This window comes from Telopea speciosissima, chromosome 8, assembly GCF_018873765.1.
Source record: "Telopea speciosissima isolate NSW1024214 ecotype Mountain lineage chromosome 8, Tspe_v1, whole genome shotgun sequence".
Classification (NCBI taxonomy): domain Eukaryota; kingdom Viridiplantae; phylum Streptophyta; class Magnoliopsida; order Proteales; family Proteaceae; genus Telopea; species Telopea speciosissima.
The window spans coordinates 1456485-1484377 of NC_057923.1; the positions used below are offsets into that span (position 1 = coordinate 1456485).

The 27893-nt window shown below is 38.3% G+C and overlaps 2 protein-coding genes across 8 annotated transcripts; both read right to left on the bottom strand.

The window, feature by feature from the left end:
* Nucleotides 1–1590: 1590 nt before the first annotated feature.
* LOC122671246 (40S ribosomal protein S27-2-like) lies at nucleotides 1591–17009 on the bottom strand. Of its 2 annotated transcripts, XM_043868371.1 has the most exons (5): nucleotides 8331–8345; nucleotides 2515–2530; nucleotides 2215–2316; nucleotides 2070–2098; nucleotides 1591–1940 (listed from the first exon to the last, which is right to left on the bottom strand). In XM_043868371.1, exons 2-5 carry the CDS (start codon nucleotides 2515–2517, stop codon nucleotides 1814–1816), a joined length of 261 nt encoding a protein of 86 aa, XP_043724306.1. In that variant the 5' UTR covers nucleotides 2518–2530; nucleotides 8331–8345; the 3' UTR covers nucleotides 1591–1813. The 2 variants fall into 2 exon arrangements, with proteins under 2 accessions (XP_043724306.1, XP_043724305.1); XM_043868370.1 differs by lacking the exons at nucleotides 2515–2530; nucleotides 8331–8345 and adding an exon at nucleotides 17001–17009.
* On the bottom strand, nucleotides 14502–27673 carry LOC122671245 (calcium-dependent mitochondrial ATP-magnesium/phosphate carrier protein 2-like). Of its 6 annotated transcripts, none has more exons than XR_006334320.1 (5): nucleotides 26326–27672; nucleotides 21789–22574; nucleotides 21563–21653; nucleotides 21189–21453; nucleotides 14502–14539 (listed from the first exon to the last, which is right to left on the bottom strand). XR_006334320.1 is itself a non-coding variant. In XM_043868367.1 (4 exons), exons 1-4 carry the CDS (start codon nucleotides 26786–26788, stop codon nucleotides 21261–21263), a joined length of 1533 nt encoding a protein of 510 aa, XP_043724302.1. In that variant the 5' UTR covers nucleotides 26789–27672; the 3' UTR covers nucleotides 20805–21260. The 6 variants fall into 6 exon arrangements, 3 of the variants coding, with proteins under 3 accessions (XP_043724302.1, XP_043724304.1, XP_043724303.1); XR_006334319.1 differs by having other exon boundaries at nucleotides 14502–14542; XR_006334321.1 differs by having other exon boundaries at nucleotides 14502–14545.
* Nucleotides 27674–27893: the final 220 nt, after the last annotated feature.

Here is a 27893-nt window from a genome sequence, read left to right on the forward strand (position 1 = left end):
GGGTGCCATCACTACCATTTGGCCGACATTTCCCACATCAATGCCAAAAATAAACAAATCAAAGATTTGATTAGCCAAGTCACATGCAAAATTGGGTGACAGAGCAGAAGAAATACAGGATGTTCTCAAGAAGAGAGAAAAGACAACTCTATATTTTTAACTATCCCAATATATATCTAGAATGTTCAACTGCTTAACGGGCAAATAGGAGAAATGGGGAGAGGGAGATAAGCCTATTAAGAATGTTCAGCAATTGCCTAGATTAATAAATCAGTTCACACACAACCATTTGAAAGTTGTAACTGATTTGATTTAACATAGCGACAAACACATTCAAACAAATAGTATGCCCACAAAAGTACAGTCAACTAATGGAAAACATCAAAGTTGGATACTTGCATTACGTACACATTTAAAGTCAATTCCATAGAATAAATGGAAATACAATCACAATCCAAAATGAGAACATCTGAAACTCATTGAATTGTTTATTCCAGTTCTGTACTGAGTTGTGGGCAATGCCCATATTTAAGGTCATCATGGAGAACGATGGAAACCAAATAAAAATGCATGCTTCCCCATCTGAAGTCCTAACTTCATCTATGATATGTAAACTGCAATCTACAAAGGTCTACAATCTACCAATGTGCATTACAATCAGTGCTGAATTAACACAACATTTTGGTTTCACAATCCTGGAATTATAAAAGAACTATCACAATTAAATTTGTACTTAGCTAGGCAACATTAGCCACCATTTGGTTCATGTAAAAACTATCTACATAACGCAACATTTTTTCCATGGTGAGAGGAATACTCATACATCCATCCATCTTCATAGAATGGAGAGAACTGAAGCAGTCCATGGAACAAATGATTAGATAGATGATAGAATTGTAACAAGCCTAATAAGGTCACTCAAATGTCCCTTTCCCGGGGTCAAGACAGTTAACCTCATATGGTCAACTTGAGCACAACAATCTCATCAAAGCTTCCACCAGACCTCAATTCTTAACAATAACATTTGAGGATAACAAGATATCCCTCTAACACCCTCAATCCTAAAAAATTAATGCAGAAAAGGACCCACTCCTTCCCCCCAACATAACAAACACAGAGTTCCCAACTCTGAAGAGAGTGAAGGACATTTAACAATCATACCCAAATTTAGATGGAATTGGTTGACACTTCCCAAAGTTACTTGTAAAGCAATACAGGAGAAGCCAAAAACAATTTGGGTGTCAGCCTTGCTATGACACTTCCCAAAGTTACTTGTAAAGCAACTTTCTCCATGATATTACAGGCAGACAACCATAGAATCGTTTTAACAGAGCAAGCACTACGTATTTCTTTTTGAACAACATAAGCTTTAGTACCGGCTAAATAGCTACTGTACCAAAACTTCAAGTGCAAACAAAGAGATCTGCAAGGCATTTTGGCAGAATTACCAACCCAAACAAGGTTCGGCATCCTGATTCCATATTTAAAGCAAACTCAAAAGTAAAATTTAAATAATTATCGGAAGAGAACAAAATAATAAATAAAAGAGTTGAAGATGGAGACAAAAAAAAAAAAAAAAAAAACCAGAGGATCAAGGAAATATATTTAATTGCACTTTCAAGTGAAATCCAATTCCATCGTACCAAACAAGACTACAGGAGACACCAAGTGTTGAAAGTAATGTCAATAATTTTTAGAACAAAATCTCATAATAGGACAAAAATCAAAAGCTCAGCATTTCTTTTCCATCCCGAAACTAACCAATACGATCTCAACTAGCACGTAACTGAGAAAGGAAAAAGCAGAACAACACTTAGTCTCCTTTTTTCCTGAATGAGCATCCTTCCGTGAGCCTAGCTCGTCCTCCCGTCGGCTGGCACAAGACCGTCTGGCAGTTCCCACAAACCACAACAGTTTGGGAGTGACTAAATACGGTAGTTCTGCAATTCACGATTGAACATTAATACAGGATCGAAGCACATATTCATCAAATAAAGTTGATTTGGGAAAAAAAAGTAATCTAGATCAAATAAAAAGGAAAGAAGAAGAAGACGATTCAAAGGACTCACATATTGAAGCATCCTTGGCATTTCACGTCCTTCAAGATAAAACAAGGTTATTAGTCATATTTGTCGTCTAAGGAGATCTACCATCAATCACAGATTTAAACCATAAAAAAAGAAGAGAGATTCAACTGTAACAACATGTACATACCATGAAGAATGAATTTGGAGACTGCACCAAACGCTTAAGTTTGTGCCTCTTCTTTTCAAGCTCGGCTGGAGGGTTGAGCAAATCAATGTCATTGGGGAGAACCTGACAGCGCAAAAAGTCACCATCAGAAAAAGAAAACACAAACACGCGCAGTAAGATTGGTGCGTGAACATCAAAACGACTCTATAAACCTAAATATGCAACCATATGTTACGTAACGAGTAGTAATCAATCCAGGAACAAAAAATCTTTAGAGATCATCTCAGATCCAAAGAAGAAAGTAAATACAGAAGCACTCACCATGTTTGCAGAGAGACTGGGTGACCTTTGAAAACCCTAAAACTCCTTTGACAATCACTTGCTGTGTTCAGAGCGCTGGCGCCGAAGGTAGAAAGAAGTAAGAGGGTAGCAATGAGGGTATAAGTAGGATATATATGTAGTGGAATCACGAGATTCTAGGGCATACGGAGTAGGGTGTCAAACGATTCGGTTTGGGTTATTCGGTTCAGTTTTGGTTCGATTTAAGAAATAAAATGTAGAAACACCGAACCGAGAACAATAATGTATTTTCAAAACCGAAATGATTCGGATTGGTTCTGTTTCGCTTTTGTGTTCAGCTTCTTTAGTGGTGGGTTTTAATTTGATTTCATATTCAGTTTAGGCCCTATTTAAATGGTTGGGCCAATTTTTTTTACATCTTCACCAATTAAAAACTCCTTACTTGTTAAGATCATAATCCACTAATTTTTTTCCAAACATTAAAATGAGAAAAAAAATTATCGTCAAATATATTTTAAAAATAAAAAATAATATAACTGATACGATTCCTAATTCAGTTTGAAAATAGGTAATTCGGGTCAATTTAACAATTTTAGGCATGAAATCGAAATCAAGTCAAACCTCAAAAATTTCCAACTTTGGAAACCAAAATCAAACCAATTTACTTTGATTTGATTCCGGTTGATTTTGGTTTCGATTCTAAATTGACATTCAGGATAGAGTTTTTTTGATATAGGTAATCTATCCTCAGGTTATTGGGTAGGCTTAAACGATGGCTTCACAACGCGGCCCACTCCTGGTAGCATTACCAAGCAACTTATTCACTAGTTCACAACTCTAATTCAGTAATTTGGTTGAATAGGCCAGGGTTCAAGAGTGAAGACTCTATAGCCAACACTAAATTATACACTAAACTACAGCTGTTGATAAAATTCTCTCCACCCCTTACACGATGAACGAATGAAGGTCTGAAATGCCCTGGACATTGTTCCAAAGAGTTCCATCTAACCATCAAAAGTGATGATGAAGAGATTCTCTCTTCACCGTGAGTGAAGGAAAATTGGTCCTAATATCGTTAGTTATTACACGGCCTTGTTTAGAGTAAGATTAGGCGGCTTTCAGTATATTAGGAATATTGTGGGGGATTGGCCATGCCTTGGTCTGACTGCATTTGTTTTGGGCGAGTCTTTGATGGTGCTTGGCCAATCCCATTTTGTTCAATGGAAAGTGGTTTTTGGGACCCGGGTTCGTAGTATCTGTCTCGGATTGGCAGATTAGCCCTGATCAGATCGGGATTGGTATCGGCTGATGTCGATCCTAATTTTTGGTCTTATCCGATACCGATCCATTGGTATGACACAAGGATAAAAAGATTATAAAAATCAATTTTTTATGAAAAAATATGGACAATTTCGTCTGATCCGACTTGATTTAGGGTGATCCGATTTTCGAAAAACTAATACCATGTTTGGAACAACCACCCTTACTTTTGCAAATGGTGTCTACCATACAAGGAATTTTGTTTCTCAAAGACCATGCTTTGCTTACCCAAAAAAAAAACGCTTTGGAGTTTCTTTGTTCTTTTTTATTTTTATTTTATCATTAATGAAGGTAAAAGCTTTCATGCACGGCTGTGAAAATGCAGTTAAATGCCCATTCAAAGTGACATAAACATCCCCTGCCCCATTATTTGGAGTTAATAGGGGGTAATCTCCGGTGTACGAATACTTTCTCCTTTAATGAATTAGTGCATTATTTGTTTTATTTTGTTTTTTTTTTTTTCCATTTTAAATGTATCTTTGTAAATAAAATTAAAAAGAAAGGGAGAGGGTTGGACACACAATATAGTTATCAAGGCGACACCTAGGCGTCCAGGCTCCTTGATTGTCTTGGTCTGCCTTTTTGGTATCGCCTTTATTTTGGACCTTCTCCAACGCTTCATCTACCTTGCCACCTTGATAATTATGGCACACGATTAGCATTTTAGAGCCAGCAATTATGCCAAATGGAGAAGGTGGGATGGAGAGCGTAAGAGATCATTTCCATAATAGGAGGGAGAAAGACAGATTCAAGCTGGGTCTAACGCCGGCGTGCCCAACCTTTATAACCTTTTTTTTAAATTTTGAAATCCCTGCAACCATGATAACAATAAAACAACCAGAGTTCCTTACCTTTTTAGACTGGCCATACGCAAAGCATTCTCTCCTTTTTGGTTATTAAGGCATAAGCAGCATAACCAACTAGAGAGGGAAGATATTTTCACAAAAATCCAATCCAATTGAATGGGATAATGAGAGGGATGGAGTACAAGAAGAAGGTATGGATTTTTCGACCCCACTCTAAACCAAATAAACGGAGAGGGAACGATACGACACCAAATTGTAGTTTCCTGTAACAGGGGTGGGTGATAATCGTCCAATAGGGAAAGCCTTTAATAAGGAGAAAGAGAGTATGGAAACCACTGGTACCGTGGGATGTAAAATGGTGTGTAGGAATCTGCACACCATCTTAGTGGGCTTCTTTTCCCATTCAGAACTTCTTTAATGAGCATCCTGCCCAATGAGTGCTTAATGAGGCATCCGATGGCTGGGCTCAACTGTCGGATGCCTCACTGGGTTCTCCACTTAGTGGGGTCGGTTTCAATCATAGTTAGTAAAAACGATAATGGCAAAAAAATAGTCTTACGATACGGGTTTTAAACGGTAAAAAACTGCAAATAGACTGTAAAAAAAGAGAACGGTAACCCCCAGAAACCAAATGGTACGGGTTTTAAACATTCATATTTTAAAAAAAAAACAGCAGTACTCTCATATACATTGAGGAATTTTTTATTTAAAATACATGCTTCTAATTTCGTTATCCGTGCATTAACTTTGAGTTGAAGGTGATATCATGAAAAATGTAACCCTTCGAGTCATCTTTATGTTGATGAAAGAATTAGGTCCATCAGAGTTCGAGAGAGAGAGAGATACGGTCACATAAGTCCAAGGTCTTAAACCCCCCCAAAAAAAAATAGGAACGTGTATTAAACGTGTTTTAAATGCATTTTGAAAAGTGAGTGCTTGTCGTTTGCTGTTTTTTCCTATATGTTTGGAAAACATACGACAAAACATGTTTAAACCGGTAAAAAATGGAAATGCAGAGTTTTAAACGCGTTTCGATCCAGTCGAACCCATTCAGTTTATCCAACCCAAATCCAACATCCTATAGGTTAAGTGATAAATAGTTATGATCGGATTGACCCCATTTACCCAATTACTATGATTGGACATGCTTTGTACATGGTATCAGATCATATGTGTTATCCTCATGTATTAATCAAGGGAAAAGGATAGCACCCTATGTACGGTGAACCCGCGTGGTCCAACGATCTTTGATATATTTTTTCAGTAGTAATTCTAGGTACTATTGCATGTAACATAGGCTTAGCGCCTCAGAACACGCCTCTCTCTATAAGAATGGCGGATTCACATCTTCTTAACCCGAAATGGCTAAGGAGAGGAAAAGTTCCTTTTTGAACGTACTCCCGTGAACATATCCAGTGGAACCGGGGTGGGGCCTGTAGCTCAGAGGATTAAAGCACGTGGCTACGAACCATGGTGTTGGGGGTTCAAATCCCTCCTCACCCACAACCGGACCATATCAGATGGTTATATTTCTCAATCTTTTTGACTTGCTCCTAAAGAACCAAGGTCTAAAAGATTGAAAAAAGCAATCATTCACAACCACTGATGAAGGATTCCTTGAAAAATTAAGGATTAGTAATCCTTTTTAGAAATCAAAATGGATTCAGTCTTATGCATACGCGAGGAAGGTAATCAAAAAAGAAAGAAGAGTCATGGGTACAGGACCCTTTACATGTAACACCTACTGCTCATGCAATTTATGAGCCTCATTTTGGTCAACCGGCCGTAGAAGCCTTTACTCGAGGGGGCGCATATGGTATACAACTAGCATACCCATCCCTCTCCCATTAATCAATTTAGAATTAAATACTATTTTTAACAGTTTCCCAAAGTATTAATAATGTTTTGGGAAAATGATGGTCAGCACTCACAAGTGTCATGTGTTTTCTCATATTCTCTCTCTTCCCTTGCATGTAGACGATCCCATATACGAAACCGTGTGACACCACTTCTCATGCTCCTACTAACATGATGTATGAAAAAGCATGAAAAATAATCCTCTCCAATTCCCTGAAGTGTGGCAGTGCGGTAGTGCTAGATGGAAATGTCGACACCTAACAGTTGCTGCATCCAACGGTCCATATCAATGAGATCGGACCGTTGGATGTACATGCAAGCCCTTTCCTTCCCTGAAGCTTGATCATAAGTTGATCAACAACTCCTTCAAAGCATACAATATGCTTATCTGCATTTGCATGTTTTGATAAGCAGCTGTACAGATCAAATGGGTTTGACCATGTTGACTCATCTCCAGTAAAATGGCTCTGTTTGATTGCAAGGGAAATAAAAGGGAAGTGAACTGAAAATTTCAATCCTAAAAAACCAAAGGGAGAAAGAATGCTACCTGGTTACATACGATACATAGCCCCTGCGCCTAGATACAGGGTCCCAGGAAATGACCACCTTGCACACATGAAAAGGTGGAAATCCATGAGGGCACGACAGTCATTTCACAGTCTAATGTCTGGCCGCAAAAGTTGCGCACCGCACACGACCAGGTAACGTTCTCTATCCCCCTAAATTTTTTTTGCAATCATTACCCCACATGATTATATCACTAACTCCAAATCATTCCATATTTAGTTATTAAATTTCACTTTACTTTGCATCCAAATCCCTTGAGAATAAAAAGTAAACTAAAAATTACATCTAAAACATAGCACTAGTAAATATGATAAGAATTTTGAGTTTATAAAATTATGTTGAATAATGAATACAGAAGTTCCTTTTTTATGTTTGAAAATTTTCACTTTCCTTCCCTCTAATTTCCCTTGTAACCGAAAGGAGCCAGAGCAAAGCAGAGGAAGATGCCAATTTTAGGTCAAAGTCTATGACCAACTATTGGAAGCAACACCCCAAGGGGGAAGCTCAGTTGGCAAAGAGCAACACCTCACAACTATGAGATAATGAGTTCAACTTTCTTTGGAGCCTACCAGAATCGCAGTAAAGAAACCAGATTTCAGAAGAATGTAAATATATTAGATCAAGGGCTCTGATCTGGTCAAAAGATTGGTCGATCCTCTATTTGGGAAGGAGAATATGATATCAAAATTTGGGACAAACCTGCTGGCCTGATCTGAATGTATGGGGGTATCCTACTGAAGACAGGATTCAAGATTTAGGGTTTCCAGAACAGGGAATAAATCTCAGACGTTAAGGAATCAGATCAGTAATTAAAAGGGATCAAACAGCAGACAGGTTTAAGGATATCTAATAGAAGGATAAGCAGTGAACACAACCCATAAATCAATCCACCAAAATAAAAACTGAGAATCAGACCTGGGATCGGAGCATGATGAACAGTATCAAAATAAAAATTAGAAACCAGGGATAAGGATTGTAATCCGATTGGTAGATCTGAAATCAGAACTGAAAACCAGATTCAAAATTAGAAGATTTCATAAAATCCTGCTATGAGAAGGGCTCTTTGAAATCAACACAAGGGGTTTTGAATACTGCGTTTGAAAACGGATCCTAACAATGATCAACAAACTCGGTTCTGAAGTTTCAGAACTGGAAACACAACCACCAGTATAATATAATCTAAGAACACAATTAGAAAGTATGTGCAGGACAGGAGAAGATATACTGACCTGTTTCAGTTGGTAAGAGTTAAGTACAGAAATAGAAACTAGGAATTCACCGGATTACCTTGCTGATCCACAACAAGAAACATGCTACTGAATCCACAGCAACACCACACCTAAATCCACAGATGCAAACATTCCAGAATCCAGCAGAGCTAGCCTGAAATCCACATACCAATTTAGTTGAAAGCTTCATTCAAACTCATGTAAAAGGCATAGCCCTTGCATATGCTTAAATAGGCTTAAAACTCCTTTAGCCAATAGCTTACATTGGAGGTAATCTATTGCTACTAAAACTCAGTCTAGAACAAATGAGAACAGCTTAAAATAAGGCTGGACTTAAAGAGTCCTATCCATCTTAACTAAAACACTAATCAAAAATAAAAGACTCAAACTAAGCTAATAAAGTAAATCATGTATTCCTATTTCCTACCCATATTTGAGGCTCATCAAAGTAGCCAATTACGAAAAAAAAAAATAAAAATTAACCAAAGGCCCAAAACATATATAGCCTAACCCAAGCCTCTGTGTTTTATCCACATCACCTACCTAAAAAAAAAAAAAACTATCAGAAGCATCAAACTCTAGAACCAAGAATGTCAAAGTTAGAAAATAAGAGCTTACAACCTCAGTTTCCAAGGGAACACTAGAACTTAAAGCCTGTTGGCAGAATCGTGGGCTAGAAGGAGAGAATGAGAGAATAATAACTTGTATTCATTGATACGCAAGCCCCTCTATTATAAATAGAGGGGAACATTACAAAGGGATTGAACTAGGCTTTGTGGGATTAAAACCCATATAGCCAACTATAGACATAATTACCCCTAACTAGCTGACTCTATAAGAGCAGCCACTTAAACCTAATAACATAGGAATAAAACTACCCCAAAAGGACCAGAATACCCCTACGGTATTCTGGATTACATATTCCAACACTCCCCCTCAAGCTGGATTATACAAATAAGCAAAGAAAGAAGATCCAGTTTGAACTAAAGAAAAAATAACTTCTAATAATGTTAACACTCCCCCTCAAGTTGGCGCATGCAAGGTACTAATGCCCAACTTGAACAAACAAAGGGAAAAAATTAAGTTGTAGCAGAATCCAGCTTGACAGATGAATGCAGCTCCCAAATAAATCTTCAAGAACTTGAAAAAAATAGGTCTTAAAAAACTGGGCAGACTTGAGCAGCAAACTTTCACCAATCTTTAACAGCTGTCCAGTGATGAATCTCTGACTGATAATCTTGAAGATAAGCAACTAGGGCAGCAAGCAGATGAATCAAGCAACAGAAAAGATCAAGCAATGGAAAAAATCAACCCAACTGTAGAACCTCATATAGGCAGGCAATAACCAAACATCTTCAATACTTTAATACTTCAATCTCCCCCTTACAACAAACTCAACCCAATAACAAAGTAGATACCCATTGGCAATGGTGAAAACTCTGATCTTCTATGTTTTGCACCAAGTGTTCCTGCAAGTTCTGCTTCTACAATGTCTGCAGGTGTACTGTACATAATCCCCTCCTCACGTGTAGTACACGTGGACATAACAGAGATGATGTAAGAGATAGGGCAAAAACATAATATTCTAGAATTTTTCAAGAGATGCTAAGGGTAATGGAAAAGGAAGAAATGGCAAATTAGAGAATACCATTAATTTCCAAAGGGGTTATGGGTATATGCCAAAGGTATGTTTTGGGAGGCGATGAAGTGAAAAGAGCAATGGGATAATGAACCATGGACAAAAACAATGCAACACAGTAATCTTCAACCTTTTTCAATCGATCAAACTAATTCCAAAACACCAATGATCAGATTTGAATTATAAAAAAACAGGTCTGATTTTTAGAAGGAGAAGGCACCATTCTTCAAAAACTTGATCGATCTTCACACAAGGAAGAACCAGTGTGCAAAATTCCAAACCATAAACTCCCACATGCTAAATAGAATTGACGAAGATATCTAGACAGCAATGGATGTAAGAAGCTTCAACAAAAAACTTGGATCAAATCTGAATTAGTGAATAAGGTTAGGATCAAGCTCTCAAAGTAAGCCGGATATGAACCAAAAAAGCTTCACATAACAGAATAGGTTCGTAGTTGCAACCAATAACCATGGAACACACTGTTGTAATCCCAAATAAGCTGGTCTCCAGGGTTGTAGATTCGAGTCTTCAATAATGAAAGAAATTCGATCTCCAATAGTAGGATACTCAGTCTCAATAATAGGGCGTGAGAGTCCACATAAAGGCAGCAGATAACATGTCAACCAGTCATGCTTACGAAGCCAATCAATAGAACCAACAAGGTAGGTAGTAAAACTCAATAGAACCAGCAAATATAAGATAATCACTCAGTAGATCCAATAGGTAGTTGAAGCAGCCAGCCACATAAGAACAAGGATAATAGGTTGATAATTGGAAAATTCGAGCCATAAGAATGAACCTGAATTGTTTCCAAAAATAACTGATGAATGATGCTGAAATATGGGTTGAATACTCCTCTAATATGTATAAGATTCTCTTCAAAATATGAGCTTGATAGGAAAACCCTAACCCTAAAATTGATTGTTGTTAGGGTTTTAGAAAACCCTGAAATTGAGATCGATTAGGGAAAGGGGGCTGTAATTGCTGATGTAGACCTGTAATAGATGCTGACCAAGGTTGCTAGAATCATAGTATTATATCTCGCGATATATCGGTATCTCGGGCCTACCGAGATATCCGAAATATCCGAGATATCGCGAAATATGCCCGAAATATTGTATTTTTTCTGCAACATTTCGGGGGTCCATCTCGGGGGGTATTTGGCCATATCTAGGCCTGAAACTTCATGGACAGCCTTATTTAAGCTTAATAAACACATTTAAACCATAAAATTGTAAAAATGTGAATTCAAATTGGTGTTTTGGGCTTGCACCCTTGATTGACATACGGTCGCCGACCCTAATGTATAAATAGTTAAATACACATAGATTAATGAAATCACAACTTAAGTTACAAATTACAAGTGCTAAAGCGCTAATAGTAGTTCTTTGTGCCTCCCCTGGATCAATCCCACTCATACCTCGCTGGAGTCGACGTCCATTGCTCTCTGTTTGAAGGACATATGTGGACCACGATATAAAATCGGAGAAGAAACGAGTGTAGTCATCCACAAGTGTCACGTAAATGGAATCATCAACATACTGTAGTTAACCTATCCTAGGATATAAACTAGGGTTACCAATCGATCCATCCGTGAAGAAGATGATCCTGTGATATGATGTTGGCGCCGCGCAAGAGGCGATGGTATTGGCATGCATGTATGGTGGTGAGGTTGGTAGCTAGGTCCACTAGGGTATGCAAAGATGTTATCTACAAAAGATGATCCAAGTATGTCCCCGGGATCGGGTGTAGTCATAGTCCCCTACCCCACTAAAGCGCCCATATGATGATGATCCATATCCATATCCACCGTAAGGTTGTGATGCACCATAATCCGATGCCAATGGAGTGGCATGTGCGTCAAAAGATGGGGCACGCCAATGTCCAGTCGGTCCTCCCTCCCTATCACCCATACTCAAACCACCAACAGAGCTAGATAGGTTATCAATGTCCATGTGATCAGGTTGCAACTGTGTTTGTCGACCCCTACGCTTCCTGTTGTATGTATGTAGGGGGCCTCTCGAGGGTGGGGGTGCGGGGGCACGTGCTCCGTGGTCCGTATCTTGTGTGGCATGATCAAACTGTGTCTCTCTAATGAATCGGAGTGGCTCTACAGGTGCTGTATCCTGGGCCTCCTGGCCTACCACATAACGCTCTCGCATGCCGTCAAATTCTTCACCAGCATCACCACCACCAGCATTACCACCACCAGCATCACCATCACCACCACCAGCATCACCATCATCACCATCATCATCATCATCATTTGAGGACTTAGACCAGTCTTCATCATCAGCAACATTGCCACCAGTGGGCTGGAATGGTATGGGTGAGGCTTCCCTTGCATGTATCGACCCTCGTCACCATATACTCGTCCACATCGGCACCAATCTCGGAAGCTATCATGGGGTCGGGCCTACCTCCCTCCTCATCCAACACGGCTCACCTCTATCCCTCACCCAATCCACAATAGGGTCCTCATCGCTCGAGTCAACTTGAAAGATGTCACTAGATCAATGGTGCCCCTCGTCCCACATGTCCCATGCGTATATGTTGCGATTTCAGCCTCAAGTTGTAGTGCACATACACCATGTCAGATAAACGTTGGGACCCCAATCTGTTGCGCCTCTTGGAGTGGATGAGTGCAAAGGTACTCCAGTTCCTCTCACAACCAGATGCAAAACATGTTTGGGCAAGGACTTTAATTGCTATTCTTCTTAAGTTTTCAGCCGATTCCCCATACAACACCCACCATTCAGCTGCATTACAAGTTTACAACAAAAAATGTGTCAAATGCTGTTTCAACTTTCAACTTTCAAATTTCAATACATATGTAATTTAAAACTTAAAAGAATTACCAGCATCACCACGTGCTCTGCCTTGTACCGCAGTCTCAGTTCCAAAACTTCCCAATGCATCCCTAAATACCTTGATCTACACCCATGTGGAAAATTAGTAAGTACTTCTTCACTACTTATTTGAAAGCATGAATAAGTTGAGTTTCCAAATGAACTCACTTCATTGTTGCAAATTGCTTGTAGTGCACCATCGCTCCAACTTCTTCACTACTTGTTTCACAAAGATCAATAAGTTGAGTTTCCAACCCAAGCCTATTGTTATATTGATACTTAGGGTTCAAGTAGTATCTTTGAAATATGACATATAGAATAGAGGTATTGTCAAATGCATAGGTAATTAGTAAATAATAATACTATGAATTAGTAAACATAAAACAAATTTACTCACCAGCCTTATGCAGTGGATGCATAAGTTGATTCTCCCAGCGAGCATTTATGATATCTAAGAAGTGTTTGCTACTGCGAGGAGCCACACTATAGACACTATCTTTCATCAAGTCTATTGCAGCATATAGGACTGGCATGGTTGGGCCCTTCAGAGCGTAGTCAGCAACATGTAGAACTTTAACTACTGACTCTAAAACTTTCACCACTTTGCTTAGTTTAGTCTAGAAGTCCTCAGATGACATCGTTGTTTGTGCTTCCCTCCCATTTGCAGTATTGGAACCCTTCCATTCAAACCACTCCTCAGAAGCAAATATGCTTCTCAGCCCGGCCTTCTTTGTCTCAATGATTTTGAGAGCAATGTAGTTGGTGGCAAATCTTGTGATGCCAGGCCTAACCAAATCACCCCCACATTTTTCCCTCAATAGATTGAGTGCATAGGAGTGGTTATATACAAAGTTGGTAACTTGTCTGGCACTTTCAACCACAGTCTTCACCAACTTTAACTTTTCCATATCTTTTAGCATTAAGTCAATGCAATGGGCTGCACAAGGAGTCCAGAAGAGCCGGTACTTACTATTGTTCATCATTTTCTCACCGGCCAACTTGAAGTTACTTCCATTGTCCGTTACAATCTGAACAACATTCTCAATACCCACATCTTTTTCCACTACTTCCTTTAACAATCTGTAAATATATTTTGCTTCCTTTATCTCTTTGGATGCATCCACAGATTTGAGGAACACTGTCCTCCCATCACAATAAACCATGAAATTGATGATGGACTTTCTTGTAGGCCCAGTCCATCCATCTGCCATTATAGTCACCCCATATGTCTCCCACATATTCCTCATCTCACTAATGTATTCATCAATCTCACTCTTTTGTTGAGGTAGATAAACATTCATTACCTCATATGGGGTGGGGCCCTTGAATCCTGGGCCAGCCTCTGCAATGGTATCTATCATGGTATCATAATGGGGGCCTTGTACAGTGTTTGCTGGGATGGTATGGTATAGCATCCACTTAGCTATTGATTCTTTAACCAATCCCTTCATCCCCTTTCATGCTCCTTTGATTCTGGGTTGACTGCTTCCTTTCTTCTTATGCAATTTAGGATCAGATGTTGATGGTGGTACTGGTAGAGGTGTTGGGGTTGCCCTCACACTTTGTGATCTTTTAAAAGGATTCAAAGTTCTAGGACCTCCAGAACTGCCAGCTCCTCCACTACCCCCTACTCTGTCTCTGCTGATCATCTTGAAAACTTACTCTACTCCTTGAAACAGTCCGCCTAAAATCCCTAGCCTCCTCTGCTGTTTGTATGTCATCAGGTACTACAATGTCATCATCATCAGAGGAGTCATCATCATCATCATCATCATCATCATTGTATCGTCTTCCTCCTCCCATCGAACTCCTCATTGTATCCTCAAGTTGTTCTCTTATCCTTTGCTTGTCAGTCTTCCTCTTCTTTCTTCCCCTCAAACTATCACCAATCTCCCTGGCTACTTCAGTAGGGACCATATGACAACCTACAACATCTTTAGATCCTCCAGTCAGATGTTGTTTAAGTCTACTGGACCCACCTCCCATAAATTGCATGTGACAATAGTTACATATAGATTTTCTCTTATCCCCATCAATGGGAGTACCATGTAACCATGCAATGTCACCCCTATGCTGGCTGGCTGGTCTCTCTTGTTCCCTCTGTTCTCTTTGTTTCCTCCGCCCCCTTTGTTGACTACTTTCCCCCACCTTTTGCTTGCCCTTCGCACGTTGTCTATCACGATCCGCCATAATGATACTTGTTTACTGCAATGTAAGTAACACAAATAATTAAAAAACTTAATGTAGATGCACTTCAATTGACACTTTTAGATTACTAATACACTTGTATAGTTATTTAATATTTTTCCCCTAACCCTTATATTTTTCACATAATTAAAACCAATTTTTTATATATAATGTTAATATAAGTATTGACCTAACACAACAAAACCAAAAATTAGTAAACTTAATATACATGTAATGCATCTCAAAACATATAGAAATAACTTTCATATTTTTTCATTATTTTTTAAACTTAAAACTCATATTTTTCCTTATTTATTTCTATTTTTTTAATTTTTTATATATTTTTCTTAATTTTCGAAAATTAAAAGAATTATTTAAGAGCAGAAAAATAAATCCGACACTGTGAAGCCGTAGATCGGCCATTGGTGTCTAACATATATTTAATTCATTACCATCTAAGTCATATTACCCGTAATTATTTCCTATTTTAGTTGTAGGAAAATGAATTTTTAAAACCAGAAAAAAAATAAAAAAAATACATATGGGAAAAAAATTTTGACACCGTGAGGCTGTAGATCGGCCTCCGGTGTCTAACATATATTAATATCATCAACATCCAACAACATTTGTACAAAATTTTTTAAAAAAAAATAGTTTTAGAGAAATAGAATTTACCTTAAATAATGAAAATAGGCTTGGATGATGAACTTAGATGACCCTCCGACGTCTTCCCGGCGACAAGGAGCTTCAACAATGCTTGGATGAGGTTTGGAAGGGAGGAAGAAGAGAGAAAATTTGAATTTCAGCAGCTCTCGGTCGAAATATCGACCAAGAGCTGCGAAATATGGAATTATAAGGCTCTTAGTGTGACACCATTTGTCACTTTTACAATATCTCGCGATATATCGTCGATATATCACGATATATCGACGAGATATTGTATTTTTATGTTTCGGAAGTATTTCGTATCTCGGACATATCGAGATTCACGAAATATGGCGATATATCGCCGATATTTCGCGAGATTTTATACCATGGCTAGAATGGAACCTCCAAGGTGAACAATCAATCTCTAGTAAGAGTGAGACCCGATCTTCAAAGGGGAGAGACTCCAAAAAATTGCAGAAGTTGAGCAGGGCAGCATTACAACATTACAGCACTACACCAGCATAAAGGACCTTCTTCAAGCCTTGAACTGATGAAGGAGAGTTCTCTTTTAATGTTAGAACCACCTCCAAAGCACTTGAACAGTAGCAAACATCCCTAGCCCAAATCGATTTTATTAGGGTTTTGGAAAACCCTGAAAAGAAGAGATCGATTGGGGTAGGGGTTTTCAAAAAATTTGGATAGGTGCAATATTGAGGTCAATTGGTCCTTGAAGTGGGAGTAATTAGCCTCAAAAAATTAGCAAAAACTGAAACCTGAAAGTCAGGGTTTTTGGCAGGTAACCAAATTAGCAGGTTAAGGAATTTTGCTGTAGAAACAAATCCAGCCATCAGAAAGGGTCCAAACTTAGGTCGAGTAGGGCTTGTAGTTCTAGGGAATCACCCCCAAAAAATTAGCTGCATCTGAAAAAGGAAACACCAAAATCGATTGGAGTAAGGGTTTTGAAAAACCCTAACAAGTTGAGATCGATTAGGGTATGGTGGCTGGAATTAATTAAAACTTGGAGAAAAAGGAAATAAGGAATGAGGATAATGGAATAGGGTAGGAAGGGGCTGGAGAAGGGTGCATAGGGAGCTCCAATGGTGGAAGGTCAGCCTTCAATAGTAATAGGAAGTCGATCTCCAAAAAATTATGGAAAACCCCAAATCGCAAAGATGATTCCAACAGTATTTTACTATAAAAAAGTAGATAGAATGGAGGAGGGCAGCAACTAAATCATTGGTCAGGGATTTTACCTCATTAGTGCTGCCCCCTTACAAGCAGAAGAAGAAGAAAACCAGAGAAAGAGAAGCCGAGAGAGAGAGAGAGAGAAGGAGAGGTCGATTGGAGAGATGGAGTAGGGTTTTTTCTCTTTTTCTAACCGAGATCAGACCAGCTTTGATACCATGTTGGCAGAATCGTGGGCTAGAAGGAGAGAATGAGAGAATAATAACTTGTATTCATTGATAGGCAAGCCCCTCTATTATACATAGAGGGGAACATTACAAAGGGACTGAACTAGGAGTTGTGGGACTAAAACCCACATAGCCAACTATAGACATAATTACCCCTAACTAGTTGACTCTATAAGAGCAGCCACTTAAACCTAATAACATAGGAATAAAACTACCCCAAAAGGACCAGAATACCCCCACGGTATTCTGGATTACATATTCCAACAAAGCCAAATTATACAATTCCATCATCAGGTTGCTGAAACACAGATGAACACTCACACGGACAGGTGAAGAGCGAGTGAAAGACATACACTTACAATAAGAACTGGGCAATTTTAGTTGCTGGTAATCACTAAAGTGTGAACTTAATCATCCTGAATCTGGCTACCACCAGAAAACAAAATGCTGCATTTGAAATGGAAATTGGAGAAGTGAAACCCCAAGTTTCTGAGATGAGAAACAATACCGAGAAGATTTTGATCTGATCTAACAAGCATTAGCCAGGCATTTGCGTCTTAGTTAAGACGGGTCGTGGAAAGAACAGGACCCATATTTTAGTAACTTGAATGAAATTTGGTTTTAGCAGAATAATTCGTGCTAGCAGTTGCTGAAAAAGAAAACAAGTTTATAATCTCCAATTGAGAACAAAATAAAATGATGCACCAATAGAAGCTAAGGAATAATAACAATGGATTCTCAGAGATTAGGAGTCCTTTTATGAGTCAATTTATGAATTCTAGAAGGTCTTTATATATGTAATACACCTCAATCAATTAGGATATGTTTGAAAGCCAAGATAAGAAAAGAAAAGAAAAGGAAAAAATTGATCTTTTTTTGAAAAAGAGAAGAGAGATAGATATATTATCTCATCATTACTGTCATCATGACTTTTGTCCTATTATGTTTTCTTTTCTTGCCTTCCAAATATAGCCTTAGAGATGATTTGAGTAGAGAATACAAACTTTTTTCCCCAGATTTTTGGTGTTGTTGAGTAGTACATACAAGACTGGTATCCCAAACCTGATTTCTTCTCTTCTCTTTGGTTTTCTCCTTATCGACCTCATCGCTTTTACGTCCTCTTCCATCGATCTGATTTCTTCTCTTAACAATGCAGTACTTCCTTTATCTCATGTTTGATCACAGATTTGATCATTGGTCCTACTTGCATTTGAGATCCATGATTTGGATTTTAGATTGCATTATTTGGTATCAGAGCCAAACTTGGCCAAAGATACCTACGTTTTTAAGATCATAGTTTACTTGCCCAACAAAAAAACCTGCTATTTTACTCATGGATGATGGGCAGAGTGACAATTTCATCTCATAGTCTGTGGTGGAGATGTTATCAAAGACCAACGAAATTATAATTGAAGTTGAAAATGATGTCTTCGTCGAATTATCAATTTCTCAATATTGTGATGGTGTTTATTATGAGATATTTGAATCTTTTGAATGCATCATTAAAGTTAGTCGGCAATGGTTGGAAGAGCAAAGAGGTGTAGATTGCGATAGCAATTTGTACATCCTAAAGCCTTCTAATCTATGACAGACGTTTGCTTTGAAAGAATTGGTTGACAAAGTATCCTCAGAACCAAAGGAGGCGACACCAATAGTGCAACCACATGAAGAGCGGAAAGGGCCAACACAAGAAGAATGCCACTTTGATGTGGAAAAACAAGTAACGATAAAGGGGGACGATATGGATGATTAATATGGGTGGAGAAACAATAGATTACTATTGTGATGGATGTTCTACATATTGAGTTTGTTATTCCTCATATGTTTCATGATGAGGATACGACATCTAAGTTTCATCGTTGGAACTTGATTCGTGATACGAGTGAGCATGAGACATTTTCCTGAGTTCTTCTATTTTTGCCCTTCTACAAAGCTCGAGGGCGAGGTTTTCTCAATACTTGGGGAATTGATGCAGTTGCATTTGGCACTAATTCCGTATGGAGGCCTACATCAAAGCTTGGGAGGCTCATAAGGTGCTGCCGGCAGTCCAATGGGCAGAAATTGAACTCTAGATAATTATATTATAGATTGGGCCTTTTATTTTTTTGGATTTCATTGTAATGGGCCTAATTTATAAGCTCATAAAGTGGGGATAAAATTAGTACATGGGATTCATAGTTGTCAAGGCGTCACCTAGGCGTCCAGGTGCCTTGGACGTCTTGGTCGCTTTGGTGGTGTCACCTTGCACCTAGACCCCTCTAACGCCTTGGGTCGCCTAGGCATGACAACTATGATGGGATTAGCAGTTATGAGTTTGGGTTAGATTAGATACTTAATAACTAAATAATTTTTTTTTTGAGTTTGTTTTACTTTATTGAGTGTGTTAAGGTGATTAGGAGTCCTTCTATGAGTCAATTTAGTAATATTAGAAGTTTTTATATATGTAATACAATCCCCATCAATTAGAGATGATTTGAGTAAAGAATAAGTTTTTCATTTTTTTAAGGATTTTGGTGTCATTGAGTAGTGCATGCAAGGTTGGTATCCCAAACCTGATTTCTTCTCTTCTTCCTCCCCAGCAGATTGACATCATCTCTATTCCCTCCCCTCCATCGATCCGATTTCTTCCCTTAACAACGTGGTTACTTCCTTTATCTTAGATCTGATCACAGATTTCATCATGGGGCCTCTTACATTTGAGATCAATAATCTGGATATTTAGATTACATTATACACTTTCATATTAGATGCTCTAATATCTTTTAAAAGTCAAATACATGGACAAGTAAGAATTATATTTCGTTTATATCTATGAATCATATGATGGCTGGTGATTGGAGAATTTAGAATTCTAAAAACCAGATGATTAGTATTTGACATTCCTTTGTGTTCTTTTGACCAGAAGGATCAGAAACATCTTAGCTGTTTTCTTCAACTAGTTCACAATTCCAAGTAAAAGATTCTTATCAGTTAAAAAGAATTATTTTGATTTGAGATACCTTAACCATAGATAGTCTAATATCTTCTGTAAAGTCAAATACATGGGATAGTAGAAGTTATATATACCTATTACACGATGGCTGGTTATGAAGAATTTAGAATTTGAAAACCAGGTTTTCTTCACGGTTACACTTTTGACACAGTGCTTTTCATTAATTCCTCCGCCACACCCCCTCCAAAAAAGTCTTTCCTGGATATCTCCCAATCAATCGTTTAGCTCTGGAATCTTGAAGAAATTACATTTACATTGTCGAACTGCTGCTATCAGGTGCTTAGAGAGTGGATTGAACCAATCCAACACTTTATTCCGTACCCTTTTTTATTGTTCCCAAATGGGAAAAGAAGCCTTTCAATTCTTGATTTATTTTGGTTAACTCTTTGATACAATAATCATTCGTTCTCATATTCTTAAATTTCTTGATCCAAAAACCTCTTGCTCTTGAACTAAAAAATTTAGTTTTTGAATCAATCCCCTATCAACCCTGGCCAATTAGTCAAGTCAGTTTCTCCATAATCCTCATTTCTTGATTTCCGTTAGGATTGATAGAAAGTAAACTGAGATGATTCTTGATAAATAGATTGACCTTCTAGAAGAAGTTTATTGATGTAATCATTGATAGGTTTTTTTAGGTTTTAGTTTCATTTCATATATATATATGCGAACTAGTAATTTATTTAATGGATTTCAGATACTCCTTTCTGCAATTTGGTAGTCATACTTTTCTTGCCCATGGGCTTTGGCCTTCCTGCTCAAGAAATACTTAAAGAAAAAAGGACGAACACAGGAGATAACCAATTTGAGTAGCCACTAATTTCAGTTACCAGTAATAGCCATGATAAGATGGCAATGTTTGACATGCTTAACCTAGATAATGAGAGCCAAAAATTATACTAAACCACTGCAGCATTCTGTTCGTTATAGTGCTATGCAAGTACAAAAGGAGAAAATCAGAAAAGAAAAGAATTATACCTATCACAAGATGATCAGTTGCCATAACTTAATGTAACTTTCGATATTTCTCACTTTTACTAGCTCAAAGCCTCAAACGATCCTGCAAAAGCTTCTTACTACACAACCATGTACCTCATATTCTGACCGGAAAAGCACCAGGTGTCATATAACCGAAATAATAATATGAACTTCTCCATTAGTGACCTTATTCTTGCCATTATCATCATCATCAATGTCGTCACCAGAATTGTCAACTTTACAGTCAGCTTTGTCAATCATGGTAAAGCTACATAAATCTTTATTCAAGATCTAGACTCTTTTTCATGGTCTCATAAACAAGATAAGTAATGCTTGCAGATGGCACAACTTTAAGAAGATTTGGAAAAATTCCTCTGTAGAATCCCTTAATACCTTCATGATGGAGGGTCCTCCAAAATACATCTGACATTCCCTTATAAGCAGCATCTGTATTAGAACGTTGAGCTTGCAATCTGAAAACATAAGATGAGTTAGCCTCCATGCACGGTGTCAGCAAGGATAACTTGAACTACATCAACATATACAAAAAATGCAAGTTTCATTCATACTTCACTGACTTGCCTGGTTCTGATAACCTGCAATGGATACACACACGTTGCTCCAAGGGCTCCAGAGACTGTGCCACACCCCAATTGCACGAGAGGACCAGGTTCTTTAATATTATATATTTCAGGGTTCAACAACAAATGTATAACCATATCAGAACAATTGCTATGGAGCAGAAGCAGAAAAATAAATTTGAATGGAAAAGCAAACATCAGCAAGAGAGCTCTATGGATGATCTTACCACTATCACGAAGAATGTAAGTTTTTGACATATCCTTTAAGGTCTCATACGCAGCAAGATCTATTCCTGCATAAGGTATAATCCCAAGGAGAGATGGAATGATGCCCCTATAGAAGGCTCGAGGACCCTCCTGAACCCAGATGTCCCTTGTCAGAGACCCAAGTTTTGGAACTTTTCCACCTTCACAAACAAAAGTCTGTAATCGGGTTTTCACAAGATCCATTGGGTAGATAACAGTCTGCGCTACTGCACCTGCCGCACCCCCAGCAATAAGGCGCCCAGAAGTACCTATATCACCTTTATCTTCTCCTTTAGCATCGGCAATCAAATTCTTCAGCATTTCATAAGTATAAAATCTTATGGCACTTTCAGGTGCAACCTTCAGGACATTTAGTCCATTCCCTCGGAAAAATCCAACGAAACCACCCTCTCTCCATATGTCCTTTAAAGCTGGAATAATACGGGCATCAGTTGTTTGAACTTGTAAAACCACCTTCAGTCGATCAAGAGGAGCCGTTGCAGTACGAGATGTGGCTCCTGCAACTCCCCCAGCAATCAAGTATTTGCTTGCATGGACATGCTTACTGATGCCCTCTGGAATAACAGCTTGTTCCCCGATATCTACAAGACATACCCTTTCCCAGTACTGATAAATGTTCTCAATAGTGGCCTCATGAGGATACAGTAGAAGAAAATCTCTCCATTCTTCAAAGGTAATAATTCCATTGTTGTCCTTATCCACATGTTCTACGAAGCGCACAAGTTCCTCCTCGTCAATTTCAATCCCTGCAAAACAGAAACTGCCATGACTTATAAGTTGAAACAACTGAATCAAAAGGGATCTACCAACTGAAAATTCTACAGTTGAGGGCTATCTGAAAAAAGAGATGATCTGGCAGACCCCAATTTTATACATATGCATCACTATCAATGTCTCAATAGAATGTAAAACCCATCAAACCATGCACTCAATATCCTAAATACTGTGACGAAGAACAGAACAAGGGGTAAGCAACTTAAACAGTGTTCCCACTCCAAGACCTTTTTGTCAGTAAGCTTACAAATGGGAGATGGAGACAAGCATACTTGGTCTAACACTGTCAAGCACCATCTAAGATTCTATGGGATCTTGGGCCATCTCTATTTGGATGAAACTTGATATATGAGCACAGAGGATACTGGACCCTACCTGCCAACAAAATTTGGGCCCCACTTGATCTGCAATAGGGCTGTACAGAGAGGTCTTCCTAGGTGGCTGTCCAGGATACTGGAGCCCCAAAAAGCATATCATGAACATATCTCCATATAAAATTCTTTAGTGTTGGCAGCAGAAGGAGTTTCCAAATTGATTTCCAGAATGCTCTGTCATCATTGTTTGACATCTCAACTGTCTTGGAAGTTATGATCTCTGTATTTTCCCCAGAGCATGATGGTATGCAGTATGCAGTTTCACCAAAAACACACCAGTTTTTGAAAAATTCCACATAATCTTATCAGGCCATCCCACAAGACTTAATGTCTAAAGATGATTACCTTCCAGATGTTAGTAAGACACAAGGCCCCAATAAATCCTTCTTCCCTGTCTTCTTGGTGGTATCAATCAACTCAAAATCTAGTCGACCTCTGCCACTCTTCACTAGTAGAGATATTGTTGTGTACTAGTCGATCTAATGTCATTAATGTTGTGCTATAGTCGACAAAGGGAACAGCTTCAATCTTCCCTACCCATGGAAGTGCCTTCGCTCCACTTTCACTTTAGCTAGTAGAGCTATGCAGTAGGTAGGAATGTAGGATACAGTTGCTATGATTGTCCTTAGGTTACTTTAAGATTATATATATAGAGGGTTCCCTCTGACGCCCGTGCGCAGTTTCGGGCAAAGGAGGGAGGTAGAATAGGAAACTTCATCAAATAGGGGGTATTTAGGACTTTTTAGAGGTGATGTGCTACAGTGTTTCAGGTGGGGGTGTGCAGTTTTGCCCGAACACTGGCGTCGTGGGGGATCTTTACCCCATATATCTATATCATACTATCATACTATCATACTATCATACTATATTATAAATGTAGAAACTCAAAAGTCATGGCAAATCTTTTCATACCAAAAACACCCTTCAACAATATCAATAAGCCCAAAAAAATACCTTTCATTAATTATTAATTATTAATTGTTATAATTTTCAGCTAAATTAAATTCTTACTCCATTAATAAACCCCCCCTCAATGTTACATTAATTATTCTTTTATAAAAACTAATGGACCAATCGTTTCCCTATTCAGTTTTCTCACATTTTTTCAGATAAATTCAATAAGAGATAATTATTATTAATTATTAATTAGAAATTATAAATTATAAAGAGAGAGTAAAATAATAAAAAATTTACAATATTATCCATTATTCCTTGAACAATCGATAACCCCCCTCAATTAATTGTTATAATTTTGAAAATACCCTTCATTAATTATTAATTATTATAATTTTCAGCTAAATTAAATTCTTACTTCATTAATAAACCCCCCCTCAATGTTACATTAATTATTCTTTTATAAATATTAAGGGACCAATCGTTTCCCTACTCAGTTTTCTCACGTTTTTTCAGATAAATTCAATAAGAGATAATTATTATTAATTAGAAATTAGAAATAAGAGATAATGTTTGTTTATATAAACAATTTTATTATTTAAGTAAAACATCTAAAATGTTGGGTGTTCATTTCGGTGATTCATAAATGAAAAAAAGCAAACACGTGCATTTGAACGTGCAACTTTACTAGTATACATAGTTGTCAAGGCGTCACCTAGGCGTCCAGGTGCCTTGGACGCCTTGTTCGCCTAGTTGGTGTCGCCTTAAACTTTGCCCCTCTCCACCGCCTTGGGTCGCCTAACCGCCATGACAACTATGCTAGTATATATATATATATATATATTAATTAAAAAAAAAACAGCTGATAGTTGTTGAACAACCAAACATATAGGTAAGGATTGAAGAAATGGGATCCAAGCATGGTGTGTTCATTGAACTACCATCTCCAATACTCCAACATAGACCTTCCTTCAATAGATCATGTGCCAAGTATATGCTCTTCCATACCCATGAGGCATTACCTCTTTGGCTTAGCATCAAATAGAACAGTATTTGAAAATATTTTCCTTTGAGAACCTTAACCTAGAGAGCATTAGGTTATGTAACTATTCTACACCCCTACATTGCCAAAAGAGCTTTGAGAAATTTTCAAAATCTCTAAACCCCATGCACCCTGTTGTCCTAGTTTTCACACAGTTTCAACCACCTGATCCACTAAATGTCTTAGTTTTTCTCCCCCAAACTCCACCAGAATGTGGAGATTATGGAATGTAGCTTTTTACATAGTAATGGCGACAGCTTAAAAACAGACAAGGCATCTATTGGAGCAGCAGTTGCCACAGGTTTGATCAAACTTCTTCCCAGCCCAGAAATTGAATCTTGCTTTTCTACCCTGCAGCTTCTGCTTGGACCTTTTCCAAAATGCCATTCAACATCTTCTTTTTAGTCCTACCAAAAGATGTGGGCAGACCCATATATTTCTCTTGAACAACTCAATTTGCTATTCACTATTTCTCCCCTTATGGATTTTAATTTTCTCCCATCATGGTTATAGACTTATAGTGGTTGGCCCATATGATCCATATTGGTATTGGACGGACAAGAATAATCTAATCCTTATAGCTGGCAGCTGGGCAACATAGGATTGCCCAGTCCCTCAGTCCCAAGGGCAAGATAACTGTCACAGCAACTTTGATAGAAATATGCCATCTTTGATGCTTGTCCAGTCTCTCACTGCTCAGTTGATCTATCAGGGGTAGGCATTGGCATCACCCAAGAACAATCCAGTCTCTTATTAAACCTTAAATCTATACTCCCAATCTCTAAAATGTAAGACGCTTTTAACCCTCTACTATAATTCCTATAGCTCTGACTAGTGTAAAGCTAACTTATTAGTTATTACCTATCTATATTTTCATCTTTTTAAGTTTTCCTTCATTTGCTGAACCTGTAGTACTCCACCTATAATTCTGCTAGTTTCACCAACACAACACTAAATTTCCCATCTCAAATCATAATTACCTCTCTAAAAACATTAATTGACAACCCTTAAACAAAGAACAAAGATAACCGCCTAAGAAAACCCTTGCATACCTCTTATCAATTTGAACTCATTTATGAACCATCACCATACATGCTTGGATAGCACAGAAAATCTTAGCCCCCCCCCCCCCCCCCAATTTCCTATGGACTTTCAACTTCAGTCTCCAGTAAGACCCTATTTTTAAAGCCTAAACCATAACACTAACACCCAAATTCTACATACACCATAATTCCCTGCTTTGGAATATAAAACATAAACCCTATAATCACTCAATTAATCCTCTTTGCATCAAATATTGACAATGATCATGCAATAAGTGCTCTTGTCAATGAACAGCTTATGGCAATGTATGGGTAGAGTAGAGAAAGATACCACAAAGAATATTAGTAGAGCACAGAAAATATTGTATACCTGCCCTCACGAGTGCATCCCAGAGCTCTTCTGGTAAAATGCATCCATTGTGTTCCACATCAATAGCTTGAAAGATGCGATAAAGTTCAAGCTCCTTGTCATCCATGTATCGCCGGAACTCCTGGTAATCGACTCTACCATCTCTGTTTGCGTCGCAGACCTTTAGGAGCTCCTTTGCATACTTGTATTCAGCTGGTATCTGGAGTGCTGATAGGCCTGCCTCAATCAGCGTGTAGTCCAAATATCCAATATTTGCGACATCGAAAAAATTAAACAAGCTGCGGATCCTCAGCTCCCTTTCTTCCTTAGTTTCTTGTGATGCCAGAAGCACATGATCCATGGTTACGGGCCCGGATTTCTTAACAGGATTGGAGCTACCCGAACGCTGTTCGTTCTCAGCTGCGTTCTTTGCTTCCATTTTTGGAAGACCAGCATGTGCGATGGCCTGTCCCGCCCCGGGCATTCTTCAAAACGTCCCACCCATAGAAATGGGAACCCCTCAATTTATACGTCTTCAACAATATCGTTGCAGATCGAGATTTGAACCGAACAAGAATTTCGTTATCGAGAAAAAGAATAAAAGGCCACAGAATCGTTTCTAAGCTAGAAAAGCATGAGCTGCACTACTGTAACCAATATTGAAGAAACCAAAGATCTAAGCCGCTTCAGGTCTGAAAAAATAATTAAATTCCATAATTTAATTGATGCTCATTTCATCAACCGGACCTTCCTGAATCTTTTGTACAAATTCCAGCAGAAAAAGGAGGAAGATCTACAGTTGGGCCTCAAAAGCCAGAGTTTTGGAGGCAACTGAATCAGAATACAAAAAGACGAGAAGAGGAGCTTAATTCTCTCTCTCTTTCTCTGCACCCTTCTGTTTACCAAAATTCGGCAGAAGATAGATAGATCGATCAATCGATGGATGGTGTATTCGGTTCAATGGAAAAAAATAATCGAAACAAAGAATTCACCTAGGGGAGACAATAACTCAGAAATCGTATGAAATCTGACCTAATTCCGTCGGTATAGGAATTGAGAAACGCAAGAGAGATCGATCGGGAAAATCGGAAAGGCACAAAAAAAGAAGAGAATATGGAGTTGGGAAGTAGAGGAGGAAATTCTAGTTCTATTCGGAATCTGGAGTGATCACACTGCTCGCAGCGAGGTCGCAAACATATCGACTTTCAGAAAATTTCTGAGCAACCAAGCCGCAAGTTGTAGTACCGGCTAAAGGAGGATCTCCAGTGAATGCAGATAAAGAGAACGGAGAATCCACGACCAGGAACACCGATCCATCACACACGACGGTATCAATGGATCAATCCTTGCAGTGCAGTTGAAGTTGCAGGTGAAAGACAGACAAACACAGAGACGAGAAACACAGAGAAGAGATATCACATCATATTATATTATTTTATTATTTATTATTTTTATTGTGACAAGCAAAGAAAATAAAAAATAAAAAATAAAAGAAAAAGAAAAATAAAAATTAAAAACAAAAGAAAATGAAATGAGGTATGGAAACTTTTCCTTATTCAGGTTAGGAAAAAAAAAAGATGGAAATTCCT

What these genes read in the sequence shown, in the direction of transcription:
- LOC122671246 (XM_043868370.1), bottom strand. An exon ending in CTCCAAATTCATTCTTCATG is followed by an intron (nt 2,099 to 2,214) that starts GTATGTACATGT and finishes TTTATCTTGAAG; the next exon opens with GACGTGAAATGCCAAGGATG. An exon ending in TGCCAAGGATGCTTCAATAT is followed by an intron (nt 1,941 to 2,069) that starts GTGAGTCCTTTG and finishes CGTGAATTGCAG; the next exon opens with AACTACCGTATTTAGTCACT.
- LOC122671245 (XM_043868367.1), bottom strand. Translation starts at nt 26,788, where the DNA reads ATGCCCGGGGCGGGACAGGCCATCGCACATGCTGGTCTTCCAAAAATG. An exon ending in GGATGCACTCGTGAGGGCAG is followed by an intron (nt 22,575 to 26,325) that starts GTATACAATATT and finishes TCTGTTTTGCAG; the next exon opens with GGATTGAAATTGACGAGGAG. An exon ending in TTGCAGGTTATCAGAACCAG is followed by an intron (nt 21,454 to 21,562) that starts GCAAGTCAGTGA and finishes TTATGTTTTCAG; the next exon opens with ATTGCAAGCTCAACGTTCTA.